The 17,216-nt window shown below is 36.9% G+C and overlaps 1 protein-coding gene across 6 annotated transcripts in view; it reads left to right on the plus strand.

Annotated features, from left to right (window-relative positions):
- Positions 1-17,216, plus strand: part of PUM2 (pumilio RNA binding family member 2) — a 68,714-nt gene that overhangs the window by 40,973 nt on the left and 10,525 nt on the right. For 4 of the 6 annotated variants that reach the window (XM_066547167.1, XM_066547169.1, XM_066547168.1 and 1 more), the window contains exons 11-14: positions 4,108-4,251; positions 5,265-5,546; positions 10,250-10,486; positions 16,696-16,963. In XM_066547167.1, coding sequence (XP_066403264.1) covers positions 4,108-4,251; positions 5,265-5,546; positions 10,250-10,486; positions 16,696-16,963 — 931 coding nt within the window. The remainder of the gene's footprint in view (positions 1-4,107; positions 4,252-5,264; positions 5,547-10,249; positions 10,487-16,695; positions 16,964-17,216) is intronic. The other 2 variants (XM_066547171.1, XM_066547172.1) reach the window with 1 other exon arrangement.

Below are 17,216 nucleotides of genomic sequence, written 5' to 3' on the forward strand. Positions count from 1 at the left end.
AATTCATAGGGCAATTAGTATACATTCTGCTTATGAATAAAACCAGTTCTTATCACAGGCAACTTCTGGACTTGGCTTAATCATCCAAAGTCAGGAGTCTACTTGAGACTTCAGCTGTCTTAAGGAGTCAGTGGAGATCTTCCTTGTGCAGTTGCTGTAAAGAGACTGCAGAGCTGCTCAGCTTACCCAGAAATAGATGTCTGTAACAGCAGGTCAGCCAAATCCCACCAGAAGCTCCACTGACTGCACTGACTAGATCAGATACCACTTGGTTTTATGGAGCTCACACAGTAAAGCTGTCATGGTGCATCTGGCTTGCAGGTGGACATGTAAAGTGAGTAGTCTGGGAAAAAACACCCAAGTAAAAAGCATGTAAATCAACAATTTCTGTCCATTGGCTTAGCATTTTTTTGTTTTATTACCTAGAGGAATTTGAAGTGTGACATTGCATTGGGAAGTATGAAAAAGAAGTCAGATTTCATTGTTTCAGATATACAGTATAGGCAAAGTTACAGTGGTTATAGAAAGTATAAATGGGTTACTGGCTGGATAGTAAGTTCTGAATATGATTTGTGAGAGGATGTGCAGAGATAAGGCTGAGCATGTCTTCATCAGTACAAGCAAAAGGTTATAGGGGTTCAGGTTTTGGACAAAGAGAATTGGGGAGGGTAGAGGATGGCATTTTTAAAAGGACCAGATAATTGACTTGGCAGTAAGGAGTGTTACAGCTGTTAAACTGTGTAGAGACAAGTGGCAAACTGGCATATATTTGGATGTCATCACTGAGGGAAGTTGCACTGCTGGATGGAGAAGGGCAATACTAAGGATGAGATATATGAGCCAAGAGAGCAGATTTCATTTCCTCTCATTCTTAGGTATATTCAAGGTTTGTGTGATAAGAATCAGAAAGTTTTTCGGAGTCTGTGGTTTCTGGAGACATTTAGAAATCATTTCAGCAAAACACCATCGTTTTAAACTAGATTGTTTACTTTCACATTCCCTGCTGATACAGAGACAGTAAATATAGATGGAGCAATTGAACTCTAAAATAAAAGGTCTGATTAGGAACTGATTAGGAAACAGTATGTTTTAGTTTTCTCACTGCATGGGAACACCATAGAGAACTTGAATATGAAGGCACTGAAGTAAGGTTGATAATTGTTAATTTTGAAGGGAAATTGCACAGCCACAGTGAGAGATGGTGATGTGATGGAAGGTAATAAAAACTGAAACAGGAAGAGGAGGAATTAGAGAAGAGATCTGCCAAGTCATCACCTTATCTCTGATAAGAGAGAAGCCAGGGGTTTCTAGATTTGTGCTCAGCTTTCTGGGATGAGGCACAATTTGTGGAATAGTGGAAAGGAAAGGAGAAGCTCTAAGTTTGTTCTGAGAGCTCTTCTTCAGTTACTTAATTTGATCTTGGATGGTCTCTCTGAAATTTTATTTTTGAAATCAGAGCAAAAAATTTTATACCTTTGAGGCTGCAGATTCACTTAGCAAGGTTTTAGCAATTTCACAAATAGCCAGTCCTATGTTGCTTTGTTGTGGTAGATTTCAGTAGAAAGCTGAGGCCTATTTTGGTTCAGAATGTATTTCAGAAATTGGAAACAGAAATGAACCCATCAGTTCTCATTCATATCTTGAACCTTCTGTGGCAGTATCTGGATGCTATTGACCTAGCTTATCATTACTTATTTTAAATGTACTGTCTGGGGGTGGATCACAAGTTCATATAATGTCAGGGAAGTATCAAGAGGGCTTGGACATCTTGTAATGCAAAGAGCAAGGGCAAATTGCTTCAGTTTTTTAATTTAGCAGTCATATGAGTAAATTATTTTAGAAAATCTAATATTAATTAGATAATAATGCATTAGTATTAATTGCAGTAAATTTAATTTATGCAATGTGTAAGCTATCTCCCCTGCCCCCCTCCAGGTATTTTGCATTGGAAAATAGACTTGTTTACATTGTGGGCTTGAAGTCATATAAAAAGCTGTATGTCAGCTTCAGATGAGTGGAAGGGTGTAAACATAAAATCAGTGGGTGTTTTATGCAGTTTTACTTCAACAGTCACAGCATTATCCATAGGTTTGTGGATTTGAAGAGGGTAGGTGGGCAGAGTAAATACTGCTAAGCATTAGCCAATTCTGGGTTCTGAAAAAGTGGTTTTATAAGATACAGCAGGAACAAACAGCAGAACCAGCATGTTGTTATCAGTTCAACCTGCTACGAGTAGAAGCAGAAATTATGTAGGTACTAGTAATTAAACGTTGCTAATGTGTGCAGGAACATGTGTTATTATAATGAGTTTCTGTACTGTGTCACTAATCTCATATTTTGTGTTATCTGCAGAACTACAGTAAAACAGACAATAGTTTGTCACCTTTCCCTACCTTGGGAATGTAGCAACTTTTCTTAGTAGTGGAAAGGGTAGAGCAGACCACATTTTTGTAGGTGGAAGAGGCAGTGACACCTCTAGCAAAGTATTTCTATCTAGTTCAAGTGTAAGAACCCATTTTGGTTGGTTTTAACTGGCCAAATTTTCAGACAAATTATGTGGAGGGCAACTGTCTTGTGCTGTTGGTGGGAAAGAGAAGGTAGATGTCCCTGGAATGCAAGGCGAGTAGTGAGCAGTTAGAACAAACAGGTTTAGAATTAGAGCAATGATGATTTTTCATAACCAGTATAATGCATTCACTTCCAGAACTGTGAATTGAACCTAAAAATCTGGATTTTCATTGTTCCTGTCCTGTTCAGGGCTACCTGAGTCTCCTTCATATTTTCTTAGTGTGTGAGAATTTGGACCTGTGTATCCATCTTCCCTGCAGAGCACTGCAACCACCAGGCCAGAAGGCAGATGATGTTTCCAGCTCTTTTTTTGGCTAGTATCTAGGCAGAGGAGATTAGAGATGTTTTAGAAATTGAGGATGAGAAAATACGACTTGGAAGGCTGGTGATTGTGGTACTCACCTTAAATCAGAGGTCCAGTTATGTTCAGGTCCATATGTATTTCAGAGAGAAATCTGCTAGACCTAGTTCTGAACATACCAGGCAACTGATGGGAACAGCTGACTTAGAATCTTTGTTCTGACATGTACAAAAATAGATGTGTGACTTTTGCAATCTTGTCTTTTTTCTTAATACTGTTAGTATATATTTGAACATGGGAGGAATATTGTAATTCCATTGGGTTTTGTTTCATTGCTTCATAAGAATACTCAACCTAACAACTAGAAATTGTTGTATTTTAAATCAGCACCCTTTCTTAGATTATTGTAGCTTGTCTTCCATTTTTGAGGGATTCTTATTCCAATTCATCCACTTCACGATAAAGTGTCAAGAGCTTTAAAATTAATTCTCTTGCTCTAGTTCTAAATAAAGGGGTTTTTTTGCTTGGCTTTCTTTTGGATCTTTCGCTTTTCTTCATTCATATATTGTATCCTGTATTCCTTCCAACTGCTTGCTTTTCTCCTTTTTCAACTCCTCCTCCCTTTCTTCATCAATTCCAGTTCTTAACTGTCAACTGAATGAAGTGTTATGCTTGGATTACAGTCTTTTTTATTCCTGTGAAACTGGCTGGTCCAAGGTACTCCTGCACACACAGCATTCCTTTCCTAATGTGTTTTTTGCAGATGGACTTTTAAGTGTGGTTAGGTAATGTGTGGAATCGCCAGACTTGCATTTAGCTTAGCCTTTTAATTGTACTCCTCTCAAGAGCTTCTCCGTGTGCAAAGGAGTACAAGAGAAAAGTATTTTAAACTACTGAAAGAAATTGATTTGATAATGGTCCAAATCTGCCGGTTGTGTTGTACCTGTACCTTCTCACTATGGTGTTAGAAACTTTAACCTTGACAGTAAGTTCAACTTTAGACTACTAATTTTAGCAATTATTTTAGTTGTAAAAAATAACTTGAAGTATTTCTAAATCTTATTTTTTCCCAGTATTTTATGATCTTTATTGCATTTGCTTTGATGTCCAGTTGATATTCAGAGACTGTGGCAGAAATGCCGGTTTGTAGTTTGTGGTTAGAATATTTCAAGGGGAGAGGAAATGCTGGCTGTGTGAGCCTGTGTGTAGCACTGATCCTTGTCTCCTGTGTGGTGCAGGTTACCAGGTGCTGGCTCCCACTGCCTATTACGATCAGACTGGTGCCTTAGTCGTAGGCCCTGGAGCAAGAACTGGCCTTGGCGCACCGGTCAGATTGGTGGCCTCAACTCCTGTGCTAATCAGTTCTGCAGCTGCACAAGCAGGTAAATATTTAATACTGCACAGAGGTTTCTTTCACTTCTCTACTGAATCTTAACAGTAATGTTGATTAATATTTGACATAGTGTTTTTCTGTGCATCTGTGAAGTTTTCTAGTTGTGAAGGATATACTGTGCATGCTTGCTTTTTTATTCTGTCTTCTGTTCTTTCTCACAGATGGGATTTTCCATTTTTAATTGGAATTTACAGTCTTCTTCCCATACATACACAGGCATGTTTCTGCAAATGTTACTTGTCAGATAGGGACATTTTCTCCTTCCTCTCCCCATGCATTATAACATGCACTTCTCATCAGTCCCCTAAATGGTGTCCTCTAGGTAGCATCATTTCATTGCTTCGGCCTGGCAGAAGATGGACTGCTCTGGAACCTTGCTATGCTTTTCTCATGAAACTTCTTTTCTCCTGAAAAATGTGGCAAGGAGAAAGCTATGTATAGAATGGAAAACAAAAGAGGAGAATTCGTTTTATCAAAACTCTCTAGTTTCCTTCTTGTTTACCAGGTGTGAGGTCTAGTATTACTTTACTGAACCATTTATTGCATTTGTTAAATTAAAATCTAGAATATTAACCCTGGATTAATTAACTTAATCTGTTCAGAAAATTAGATTTTAAGTTAATCTATCAGCTTCTTTCTCTGTGCAGAGCTTGCTTCTGACAGTAGCTGAAGATGTCTTTGAATGACTCTTAGCTGCAGTTCTGCCACTGCAATTTTGGATATAAAAGTTCAGTAAACAGTAATGTCTTATATGTTTACACTGGAAATTCCCTCAATTACATTAACAGTTCTGCAGCCTTGATTAGCCTAAAACATGTGTTGTCTTCACCCTTTTTCCTTGAGTAAGATTGTATAATACTATTAAGTCTCTTAGTCCTTTAATATGTGAATTTCTGCTTGTTTTAAGAGGGCTTCAAGAAAATACAATTTAGTTCTGAATAATCCATTTTCAGTCAGAAATGTTCAAGAGAGTAATTGTGATTGAAAACATGTGTTTTACAGCTGCAGCTGCTTCAGCTGGAGGAACAGCAAACAATCTCGCGGGAGCCACGAACGGTCTATTTCGGCCACTTGGTGCCCAGCCACAGCAACAGCAACAGCAAACAAATAGTAGCCTACAATCCAATTCATTTTATGGCAGTAACTCTTTGACCAATAACTCCCAGAGCAGTTCCCTTTTTTCACATGGTCCTGGCCAACCAGGAAGCACATCTCTTGGCTTTGGAAGTAGCAGCTCTTTAGGAGCAGCTATCGGCTCTGCACTTGGTGGATTTGGCTCATCAGGTAGGTTGTTAATATAGTGAGGACATTCTGTGAGACTTTTGTGCTAAGCAAAAAAATGTATCTGTATCAGGCATCATATATATACAAACATTTATAAAAAAATGCAAAAATAGGTTATATAAGTTTAAAGCAAATCAGAGGGAGAAATAAAAGAAGTTTTTTAAATTCACTTGGGTTCTGTATAGAAGATGCATTTTTGAACAATATCTTGTAGTCACAGGAATCTCCAAAATACTTTTCCGTACTGATCACTGAACTGTGCCCCAGAAATTTGTTACTGTTTCTGTAAGCGGCTTTTGTTTTCAAGAAAGTCTTCATTCTGTAGTTAAAGTAACAATTGATGATAATGAAGGTATACATTCTTTTGTTTTAATAATGATATCAGAAAAATTCCTAATTTTCTTAGAGCATATGACTTTCTAAATTTGATCTAATATCAAAGTGCTTGTTTCCATAACTTTTTTAAAGAATTTATAAAACAAAAATACCTAATACCAAAGAATAGTCCTTGTTAGCTCTAGCAGGTTTAATCTTGGATACAGTTAAGCTAAATAGTTCTGTGCATGTTTGGGGCCTTTAATTGTTTCAACAGATACTCCTAAATATTACCAACCTGTTTGTATTTTTAAAAAAATCATTCTATCACGTTTCTGCTCTAAAGCAGAAATTTCATATTCACAGTTCTTAAACATGCAAGGTAGGTTTTTTATATTTCAAATTCAGTTTTAGTAAAGCAAGATAAACATTTTTTAAGAAATCACCTTTTGCTATTAATCTCTAAGTTTACAGCACTGAATTGCTTCTTATTACTAATATTATTTTAATGAAATCAGGGGAGCATGTTTGATCTTGCATATCTTGCAAATGGGTAGAAATTGGGGGAATTTTATGCACTCTAACATAATTCTTTGCAAAATTAAGGAAAACTAGCACTAAAGAAAGCAACTTTTATAAAATTACAAAATGACCTAATATATGGGGGAGAAAAAACAGAAGGAAAAGCACACCCTTCAGTGTTAGTCATGGTAGTTGTTTGGTAACTGTGTGACTAGTGACATCAAATATGTTGCATACAAACACAGTTTTTTTTCTCAGTGTTAATTTTCATAAAATAATCAGAAAAATTATTTACTTTAACAAAACTAATGCTAGGAAGTCCAAAATCAGGTTTTTACAGTGATCCTGTCCAGTATTTGATTTTAAAGAGGAGACCCAAAACATCCCATGTTCAATTAAAAAAAAAAAAAATTCAGGCTATTCAGTAGTGTAGGTTTTCCTAATTTTTCCTTAATTTACAGCAAGTAAATTTTATTTACAAAACTGTACTATCCAATATTACATAACATAACTTGTCCTGAGCTATTTGTAAGGTTTCAGTGAATCCTTAGCGGCTGTGTTTCACTCTAGGGACAGTTCATTACAGTTGTTGATAGTCATAATAAATATATGTATTTAATACCATGCAACTATTTAAGGCCTCTAGATAGAATAGATATAAGTTGTAAAAGTTTTTATCCTGCATTATCTGAAGAACCTCCATAGAACACAAATTTTAGTTGTGTATCTACTTAAGAAAATCATCATAGCTTTTTCTGGCACAGGAGATTAAGCCTTATTCTTGTAGCAAAGGTCAGTTACAGAGCTTTATCCAAAGCCCTCAGCACAGAGAGCACATGCTAAAATCTTGGAGCAGTATCCATGGTGATTTAATTAGCATGGTAGTTTGCACAGGGAAGCAGGAACCCTATGCTTTTGCAGTTTGAGAAGTGCTGATGAAAGGTGCTATCTAAACCTGAAATATTTTTAGTAGTATTATTAGAATAAAAGTATATTGAAAGTGCCCTTCTTCCAAGTATAAATTGTACTTGCCCTAATAGCCACTTTAAAAATGCTTCCTGATTATTTATTTTTTTTTTTTAGAATTCTGGCCTGTGTGTATATATGAATTGAGTTATACAGATGAGCACTTAAACAAGTGATATTTGTGCATATTGAGGCAAATTGAAAGTTTAATTTTTTATGTGCCATGGTTTCAGTTTCTTTGTAACTCCCATCAGTGTGTTGAAAATGTTGAATTTCAGTTAAAATATAGCCATGAAGACTGATAGATGGCAGAACACAATTTGCCCTTATGTTTTCAGTTTTTGCAGGGGGCAAAAATAGCTGCAAAAAATGTGAAGGTGAGCATGTTCTAGCTTGAATGACTGAACAAAGTAACAGCTGAAAGCAGCAAACATACCATATAAATGACTGTATGTACTCACAGTCTCTGTTCTTTTATAATAAAGTTATTCATACTCCATTTTAAAGGTTTAGGTGCATGATGATAAGTCACTGCAGCTTAACAGGTAGCCAAGAATTAGATCAACTGTGGCAGCTTTCCAGATGCCGCCTTCTGGCTTGTAACAACTGTAAAGGAATTGGATTAAATAGTGAGGGGGGAAGAGGAGTAAGCTAATGCAACTTATCTTCTGGGTTTTGTGAGCTTTGCTTGTTTTGTGTGTGAAAATGCAGCTCAGCTGCTTTGTGGTAACTTGTTAAGCTGCAGTAATTTAGCTGAATAAGAAACGCTGAAAGATGGAAAAATGGCAGTCCATCATGTAGCATTGTATTAACATTGATATGGCTCACTGAGCCAGAGCCTGTAGAGCTGGTCTCAGAGCTTGAGATTTCTTTCAACTGTTGCCTTAATTTGCTCTTCTGGTTTCTTGTTCTCAATCTCCTTGCCTAGTTAGTCCAGTATCTTTTCCTTCTGGTTTCTCCTCTAGTATGTCTTCCTTCCCAGTTTCCAGGCAACATTTATCTCCTGCTTCCCTCCTAAGTATGTTTCTGTTTCTACTTGTACTGTGTGATGTTCCCATCATCAGCTTACTATTCAGTCTTTTTGCCCCACAGTCACATACACCTTCTACAGCCTAACTTTTCTTCAGATCTGCTTTCTTCTCATCCTCAGTCCCACTGAAAGTGCTTGCCACTTTTTCTTGCAGTCTCTTTGTTGGCTCCTTTGTCTTACCTTTCTCGCTTCCTTCTGGTTTCCTTTTTTCTCTTTCCCCTCTCCCTAGTCTACTTCTTGTGTTTGGCTTTCGTCTCCCTGCCACTTGAAATAGAAAACTTCCTTTCCTCATTGCCTCGTGGGCCTTTCCAACACAAGGTGGAATCTTGGACAGCAGTTTCAAAGTCTGTTTTTGACATGACACACTGAAGTTCAATTGCGGGCACAACCTTAATCAGCCATCTCAGACGTGCTGTGTATGGTCAGGAGTTTAAATTTTCAGCTATGAGTCTGTAGCAGATCTGTGCTGAACTTGGGTGAACTGTGATTTTGCAAAGATTTTTAATCCAGTTTAAGAGTGTGAAAATAAAGGTCTCCTGTTGCTAGCATATTTGGTCTGAGTGCATGAAAGCATCAACTTCTCAAAGAGGTAGCTAGATTATTTTGGTAAAGATAAAGCACCTTTCTTTCACAGTATTTCTGAAATGGCAGTGTTTAGACAAAAGTTCTATTAAAAATTTTGTCCGAGCAAGTTCCTGCCATGAAAAATATTAGCCAAGTTGTTAATGTTATGAGAAAACAAATTAATGTCTTAAAAATGGAAAGTTTCAGGCGACCTTTATATTGTTCCATGCTGCCAGCTTTAGTAGGAAAGTACTTGAAAAGGACAAAGGTGATGGAAGTAAAAATTGTGACCTTTCCTTTTTAAGTTGAAATAGTCAATAGTAGTAATCAATTTTCCAAATTCAGCTTAAGAAAGATATTCGTTATTAAAATATCCATAATCTTCATTTGGTTCATGATTATAATAATGTTCAATGTTTAAAACAGGCACTCTAGTTTAATACTTCACTAGTATGCAGCAGATACTAGAATTTAACATTTCTAAAAGCTTTTTATTGTTCTCCTAATTTGTCCTAGACTGCTCATCGCCCTGCTGAACGCTGCTGTGCAGGATAACCAGTCCTTCACTAATACACTGTTATCCAAAACCTCTAGTCTAATTTGACTTTCAGAAACACTGATAGCAGTAAAATCACATTTTTAATTTCTCACTTAATTTTCCTATCTCTGCTGTGCTTCTCATCTTCTTTCTTGGCCTATTCCCTCTTTATAGTATCTTTTCAAAACACTTCTTTGAGAGCCATAATTCTCATAGGGAATTTAAAGTAGTCATTTTTTTCCTACAGGTGAGGGTTTCACAAACAAGGAAGTTCAGAAACAGCTGAACATCAATATAAATTATTTTGTGAACCTTTAAACAACAACAAATTTCCTCTAGACTTTTTCCTGAAATGAGCGTCACTGTCTGACTAATAATTTATGGTGGAAAAAAATTATCAAATAATTTAGCGGCAATATTTTTAGAATAATTTATCCAATAAAGTGACAGTGTAATCTAATCTTATAAATTCCATATTTTTGTCCCAAAGCCTGAAGTCAGGCATTTAAAACAGAGTACTGCAATATTACTGTGAGAAGTCTAGTGTGAAATGTTGAAAGACATGGACATTGGTGAAATTATTTGCCAGTGGTATGTTTATACCCACTTAGATTTACTTAAAAGCATGTGTGGTTATCACAGTGATTGTCTTTGTCATAACGATTGCTGTAATTATTGTGATCGCATCTGTTGTTGCCCAGCTGTAGTTGGGGATAGGTTTTATTCAGTTGACACTGTGTAATTAGGGTCTTTTTATTTCTTCTTCAGTTGGCAGTTCTGCAAGTAGTAGTGCCACAAGGAGAGATTCTCTATCTACTAGCTCTGACTTGTACAAAAGATCTAGTAGCAGCCTAGCACCCATAGGGCAGCCATTTTACAATAGTCTGGGATTTTCCTCCTCTCCAAGTCCAATAGGCATGCCTCTGCCAAGCCAAACGCCAGGACATTCACTTACGCCACCGCCATCACTTTCATCACATGGATCCTCATCCAGTTTGCATTTAGGTAAAAAAAACAAAAACAAAAAACCAAAAAAACACTTTTTGTTTGTATGTGTGTATGTATTTCTATGTGTAAAATATGTGTTGCATAAGAGATGTCACATTACCTTTGCTGTTAAACAGTTTTGTAATGAAGAGGGGCCATTCCTGAAAGGTGAAGAGCACGTTCAGATGCTCATTGATTTGACAGTGGAGGGCACTCAGCTTTTAGCAGTATCGGGCCAACAACTGATTTTTCTTCCCTTGTAGAAGCCCAGTAAGAATTATTGGTCCTTTTTCTATTATGTTTCCACAGTATGACAAGCAAAGGTGCATTATTTTTGTTTCTCCTCCACTGTGTTGCCACTTTAAGGACATTTTAGATGATGTGTTTAACAGTGAAGTGACTTTCATTAATGCCCCTTGCCATGATAAAGTAGAAAAGTGAGCAGTGCTCTCTCTCAATGTAAAATGTATTGAAAGGTGATTTTTGAATCAGTCAGCCTCATGGCCCAATTACTTTGCCAGGAAGACAGTAATTTATCACCAGACTGATGGAAGGAGACAAAAAAAACATTTGTCAAAGAAGTAGCAAAGGCATTGTTAGTGGTGGCTCTCTGTTATCAGATGTATTTTTTAAGGAATGCTGAAAATAATTTCTCAAATTTTTTTTTGGCTAGTAAGATAACATGGGAGCTCAACCTTTCTTTAAAAAAAAGGTTAAAAAAAACAAAGGATCTAAAGAAATCCCACCACAGTAAACAGTTTATTTAGAAGATAATGCCTCTAACCTGAGGTTACCTAGTACCTTTTTTCTTTTCTGCTGCGAATATTTGCAGTCATTTAATTTAGATGCTAAAATCATACAGTGGAACTGGATGTAATTCAAGATTGAGTTGTCAGTTGCTCCAGTAACTGTTCAATGCACAGTTCCATGCTTGCAATAGGCAGCATAATCCCCTATACTTCTTACTGCAGATAAAACAGGAAACAAATATTTTAAATGCCTACCATAATACACCTTTAGTGAGAAAAGTGTGAGTGATTTGTATAACAAGGGTAAATAATTAAATATATTACATTTGCAGTACAGTATCCCCTTCAAGGTTAAGTGCTGAATACCCGAAATAAAACTGGGCAAGGGGATGTTTCAGCACGTTTTATTTTTTTTTACTTACCTTTTTTCCTTTTTCAGGTCTACAAAGTGCACCTTTGGGCTGAGACCAAGCATGGAAAGTTTCAGCCCAAATGGAGGCTTTTGAGAAAGTTCTGAACATCTGACAATGGGGTTATCATGGAAATCTTTTTCTTTCTTTCTTTTCAAAGTACTCTCACCATAGTTTTCATATTGCTGAAAACTATACTTAAACGAAATTTTGGAAGGCATTATCTAAAATTTAAACCATTCAAAGTTTTGTTTGTTTCACATTTGATAAATGTTAAAAGACTTTTTTTCAGTTCTGAGAAAATAGGCTGTGATCAGTACAGAGGATTGCCTCTATCAGCAGAAATTGTTAAATACTGACTTTGACCCATTTTGAACTGTTTGGCAGTGTCAACTAAGCCTAATAGCTTGTTAAAATCATGTACTAGATCAGTGTGTAACTGCCAGAATATACAGTTGTACTCTGAAAATTGACACAACCTTGTTGGCTTCCATGTGTCCTCTTCATCATCCAAATGAAGTGGACCTTGATTACTGATAAAAACTTTTTGCTATATTACAAAATCTGCCTGAAATTTGGAAATGGAGGACTTTTGGATATTTGCTTTCAGAAAAAATGCAGAAAAATACAGTAATCTTTTTTAGCCTTTCTGCCCTGTGCCATATTTTTGCACAGTTGCCTTCAAAGTGCGCCATCTAAGAGTTTAAGGTTATTTCTGCAGTTAATTGTCTGTCTTGTTATATTTATTCTGGTGTGTTCATCAACCACTCTTGGAAGCATGTTTTGTTCTCACATACAAAAAAAAAAAATCAAAGGTTTCTCACTAAGTGAGAACTTACACCTGAAATCAAACAGGGAGTGTACTTTAATAAGGGGTATGGTTACCATGTAGTCACTTTTCAGAGTAGAACAACATTGTAAGTTCATGTCTGCATGCAGTTTCCATTGGTATTCTGATAATGCCTGTCAAATGCAGCTCTCCCTCCACCTTCCAAACTTGTCCTGCCTGCTTGTATCAACAGGTTCAGCTAAGTTTAACTCTTGTTTTAAAATGGGCATCAAACTCGGTTGCTCCTGTTTCAGCTGCCAGAATCTAGAGCACTACACTGGGAAAGGGTGCATGGTTTTATAACCCCTTTGTCAGACACTGTTGCAATTTGTAGCTTAAAAGAACAATTTCCCTTTTACAAGAAATTTGTGATATTTTACTGTTTTTATCTCTTCTCACCAACTTCTATCCAACATCCTAAAATAGGAATGTGTTAATGACTTTGTGCTAGTGTCAGTTTTCCTGTATTTGAAGGGATTTGTCAGTTGTCTGTAACTGCTTCTTTACTGTAATCAGCTGGAGCAGTAAGGTCATGAATTTGAACTACCCTTTCACTCCCAAGTACAAGGAACTGCAAGAGGAAGTGGTTTTCCATTGTCATAAAAAATCCTTTTAGATTGGTAGTCCTTACCCTGTTTGATGGTAATTGCAACATATTAAGAATAGAAATCTGGTGTAGAGTAGAATTTCTAAAATCTGGGCTTTTGGAGGTAATTGTTTCCTGTGTGTTGGGAGCCAGGCTTGTTAGCAGTTGGGATTGCTGTTGCACCTTCAGAGATGGTCATTCTGGTTAAGAGTAAAGGCCCCTGGGCAAGGCAGTGTGGGGAGCTTTGCATTGCCTCAGCTGTGCCCCTCCTCTGTAGGGCTGCAGGGAACCAGTCATTATAAACACGTGCATTGATTCCTGAAATATACATAGATCTGTGTAATTCTATTTTTCATATGAAGATGAAACTTTAAGCTTAGGATGAGCTGAAGCTACTTTTTTACAGATGAGCAAATACTTAATAGAAATTAAGTTTAAAACATTTACATACATGTATGTGTGTTACTAGAAAAAACTGCTGACACATGTAAATAAGTTACTCTGCAGTAGACGTATTTTCTGTCTTTATTAGAAATAATTGAAAAAATACTTTGATAAATACTAACAGACTAATGCTGTCAAAATACATGTGCCTGAATCTAGTTTTTAATGTTTTTTCATGTTCTCCTTAACAATAAATGAGTTAAGGAGTCAATAATTTAACATGCTTTGTGTCCTTGAAACTTAGGCTCTGATTTAGATGATCTATATCCCCTTTATATCTCTCTGCCTTTTCCTACCTATGGATTAGCCATGGGGGGTTTAAGTTCAATTAAACTGTAAAACCATCTTAGTATTACTCAGTGCTTTGGAGGTCTTTGTTTTATGAGATCAGAAGTGGTAGGTAATTGATTATCTGAAGAACAAATGGCACACTTCATTCCCCAAGAGTTTGGAATTGTGTGGCTATACTGATGTCTAATAAGTACTTGAATTTTTCAGTGCTTTATTCAGTAGAGTATCTTCCCCAAATAACTTACAAGATATAGGCTATTACTTGCCTAGTTTGGTGAAGAAAATAGGCCATTGTACTCATAATTATATCTGCATGTAATAAGTATCTAAGACAATATGCCTTTATTTTGGGAGTTTTACTGTTTTTCAAATCTGCAGAGTTGCCACTGAGCCCTAACATTGCTGTAATTGAAGGTTATGTGAAAATAAAAGCTAATTACTAATTAAATTACTCTTTTTTATAATAGTATCCAGTGTTTTACAATGTTCTGCTTTCTGAGTACCACAGGTTCTTCTGGGCACAATGGATGTGCTTTCTTAGTACAGCCTTCCTATATTATTGTCCTGCTTAACGTGATTGTCCAAAATAGTCCCACAGGCTAGACAGGAGCCTCCCAGTTACAGCATAGTTGTCTTACAAGTCTTAAAAAGTGATGGTTCCCAAATTAGACTGAAAAGGGCTTACTAATTCTCAGCAGGAAATGCATATTACACATAACTAGCACATTTGTTAAAAGCTACCATATTTCTATTTTAGTTACTGGATAAATTGTTGCATTTGATTTAAAGAAATGAAGGCTTAGTTAAAAAAAAAACGAGCTGAAACAATTCCTGATTCACATGTTCAGTTCTATGACCGTGTATGTTGACTGAGCATATGATCAAAACTGCCCTATTAGTTTCTGGCACAGAATTGAGCATGTGATCAGTGGAGTAATAGTGATCCTGCAACAGGAAGGTAGCCTGTAAGTTCCTTTCAGATGGGCTCTGGTGCCCTCTTGTGATATTAAATAGTGTTACTGCACAGCACCTACAGGGGAGCCAGGATTGCACTGGTGTGCAATGTTTACATAGTCCAGATGAGAAATACCATCATTTCAGCTGCATAACTTTTTTTTTCTGTAGAAGTCCATTCCTAGAGGAGAAATTATGGCAGACCATCACTCTGCACACTGCTTCACCTGCAGAATGTTGGGTTTCTTTTCTTTTTTCTTTTTTTTTAGTACCATAGTGTTTGTCAATGGAAACTAAAAACAATAGTTACAAAAAACTTATTTTTCTGGCTGTAGAGAATTAAGAGACTTTAATTTAAGAGAAAACCTAGTAGTTTTTAAAAGGTATTGTGGGACATAAAGTATTTATTGATGTTTATCACAGAATTTTGAAGACTAATTATAAAATAAGTACTAATTATTTCTATTTTAGGGCATAGTACTATATAGTGCAATAAATGTTATGCTTGATGTGTCTTGCAGAGCACTAACATTTCAGATTCTGGTACTAGAATTTGACCTTTTGAGAAAAATAACTTCACCATCAATACATTGCCAGTCCACTGTAACACTGTTGTTGCCTGGCCTTATAAATACTTGGAACCAAATGAAGGATTGGCTAGGGCACAGTCAGCTGGATTTTTTCTTTATTTTTTCTTTATTTTCCTTTTCCTTTTTTTTTTTTTTTCCTTTTTTAAAAAGTTTATACTAGAGCACCATTCAAACAGCACGTACTGCAATTTGTTTTAAATTCAAATGTAGATATTTATTCTGTTGACTTTGATAGGGCTTTAATTACAATGTTACTTCCTAGACAGGGAGACACAATGCTTTCCTTTTCCAGTTCATAGTCAATACTTTCAGGGAGTATTTGGTTTTTTCTTTCCTTAGTTTGGTTTTAGTAGTAGAATTGAGGTTTCTATGTGGGAATTGTCTTTGAGTATTTCTGCTTGTAATATAGTAAGAGTATTTCCCTGAAAAATCTTACAGCAGTTGGGAAAAATGCTTTGGATGCGTTTTATGATAATTGCTGCCTTTTGTAAAGTGGAGGGAAGAGGCATGCTGGAGAAGTTCAGAGTGACACACACTGCTTAGAGAGCAGGGTGTGAGGAGAAATGCACAGGACTGTAGAGTGACAGGAGCTGTAAGTGGAATCACTAGCAAACAGGAGCAGGACATAGACACAGGAAGGCAATTCAGTTTTTAGAAAGCGAGGAAGGATGAAGTGAGAGTGTTTGTGCAGTGAGGAAAGAACTTCATGTTTCTAAAAGGAGCTTCACTTTGATATATCTATGGTTGTTGGATAATTAAGTAGAGCATTCTTAGTTACCTGGTTGGAAATGTGACATATTTAGTGCTGAGGAGAGGTACCACATTGAAAGCTTAGGATGCTGAAGTCATCAAATAACCTGCAGGACAGGTACAGCTGGCAAGAGGCACCAGATGTGCCTCCCCAAAAATGCCCTTAACGTGCTGTAAGCTGGAAAGGTATCTCAGTAGGGACTGAAGGGTAGTTCAGATTTCATGGTCCATTTTGACACAATTGGCTAACTTCAAGACTACTAACAAGGATATAAGCCAGTATGACTCGCGAAGTGGAAATCTGCCCACTAAGCCTAAGGCCCACCCAGTTCTAAAGTTTCTGTAAGGCTGAGTGGGTGCTCACTTTACCTACCTTGATATATTCTTCTAATGACACTTCTTTTCCTGGTGCCTTTCACATAAAAATGAGGAGGATAATGGTTTTATTTATTGCAAGATAAAGCTATCTAACTCCTCTGACCACAATGAGGTAAATACAAATAACAAGACAGCACTGTTGTTTTCTTTGGCTCCAGGGTGTATCGGTAGTTTTAGTTCACTTGCTGTTTTGCTGTTGCTTACTTCCCTCTCATGGCTGTGACTGACAGAGCTGCTTCCTTGTAGGAGGACTGACAAATGGTAGTGGTCGCTATATTTCTGCAGCCCCCGGAGCCGAAGCCAAGTATCGCAGTGCGGCGAGCACGTCCAGCCTCTTTAGCTCCAGCAGCCAGCTCTTCCCTCCTTCGCGCCTCCGCTACAGCAGGTCTGACATTATGCCTTCCGGACGCAGCCGGCTGCTGGAAGATTTCAGGAACAATCGTTTCCCTAACCTTCAGCTAAGGGACCTTGTTGGGCATATTGTTGAATTTTCCCAAGACCAGCATGGTTCTAGGTAATTATTATAAAAATAGTTAATAATATTTGACTGCTTTGATATTGTTTTATTAATATGAAACTTTTGAATGAGGTGCTTGTCATCTTAACTCAAAGCATCTTAATTGGGGCACACCCTCTTAGGCTGACCTTCTCTAAGAAATTTCATTGTAAAAGTACTATTAATTTAGCTGCCTGTAGAAGTTCTCTGTGTAGAAATAGCCTCATAACTAGACTTGTAAACTCAAGTATTAAGGTATCAAAAAGGCGTT

This window comes from Molothrus aeneus, chromosome 3 (genome assembly GCF_037042795.1).
Source record: "Molothrus aeneus isolate 106 chromosome 3, BPBGC_Maene_1.0, whole genome shotgun sequence".
NCBI classification, from domain to species: domain Eukaryota; kingdom Metazoa; phylum Chordata; class Aves; order Passeriformes; family Icteridae; genus Molothrus; species Molothrus aeneus.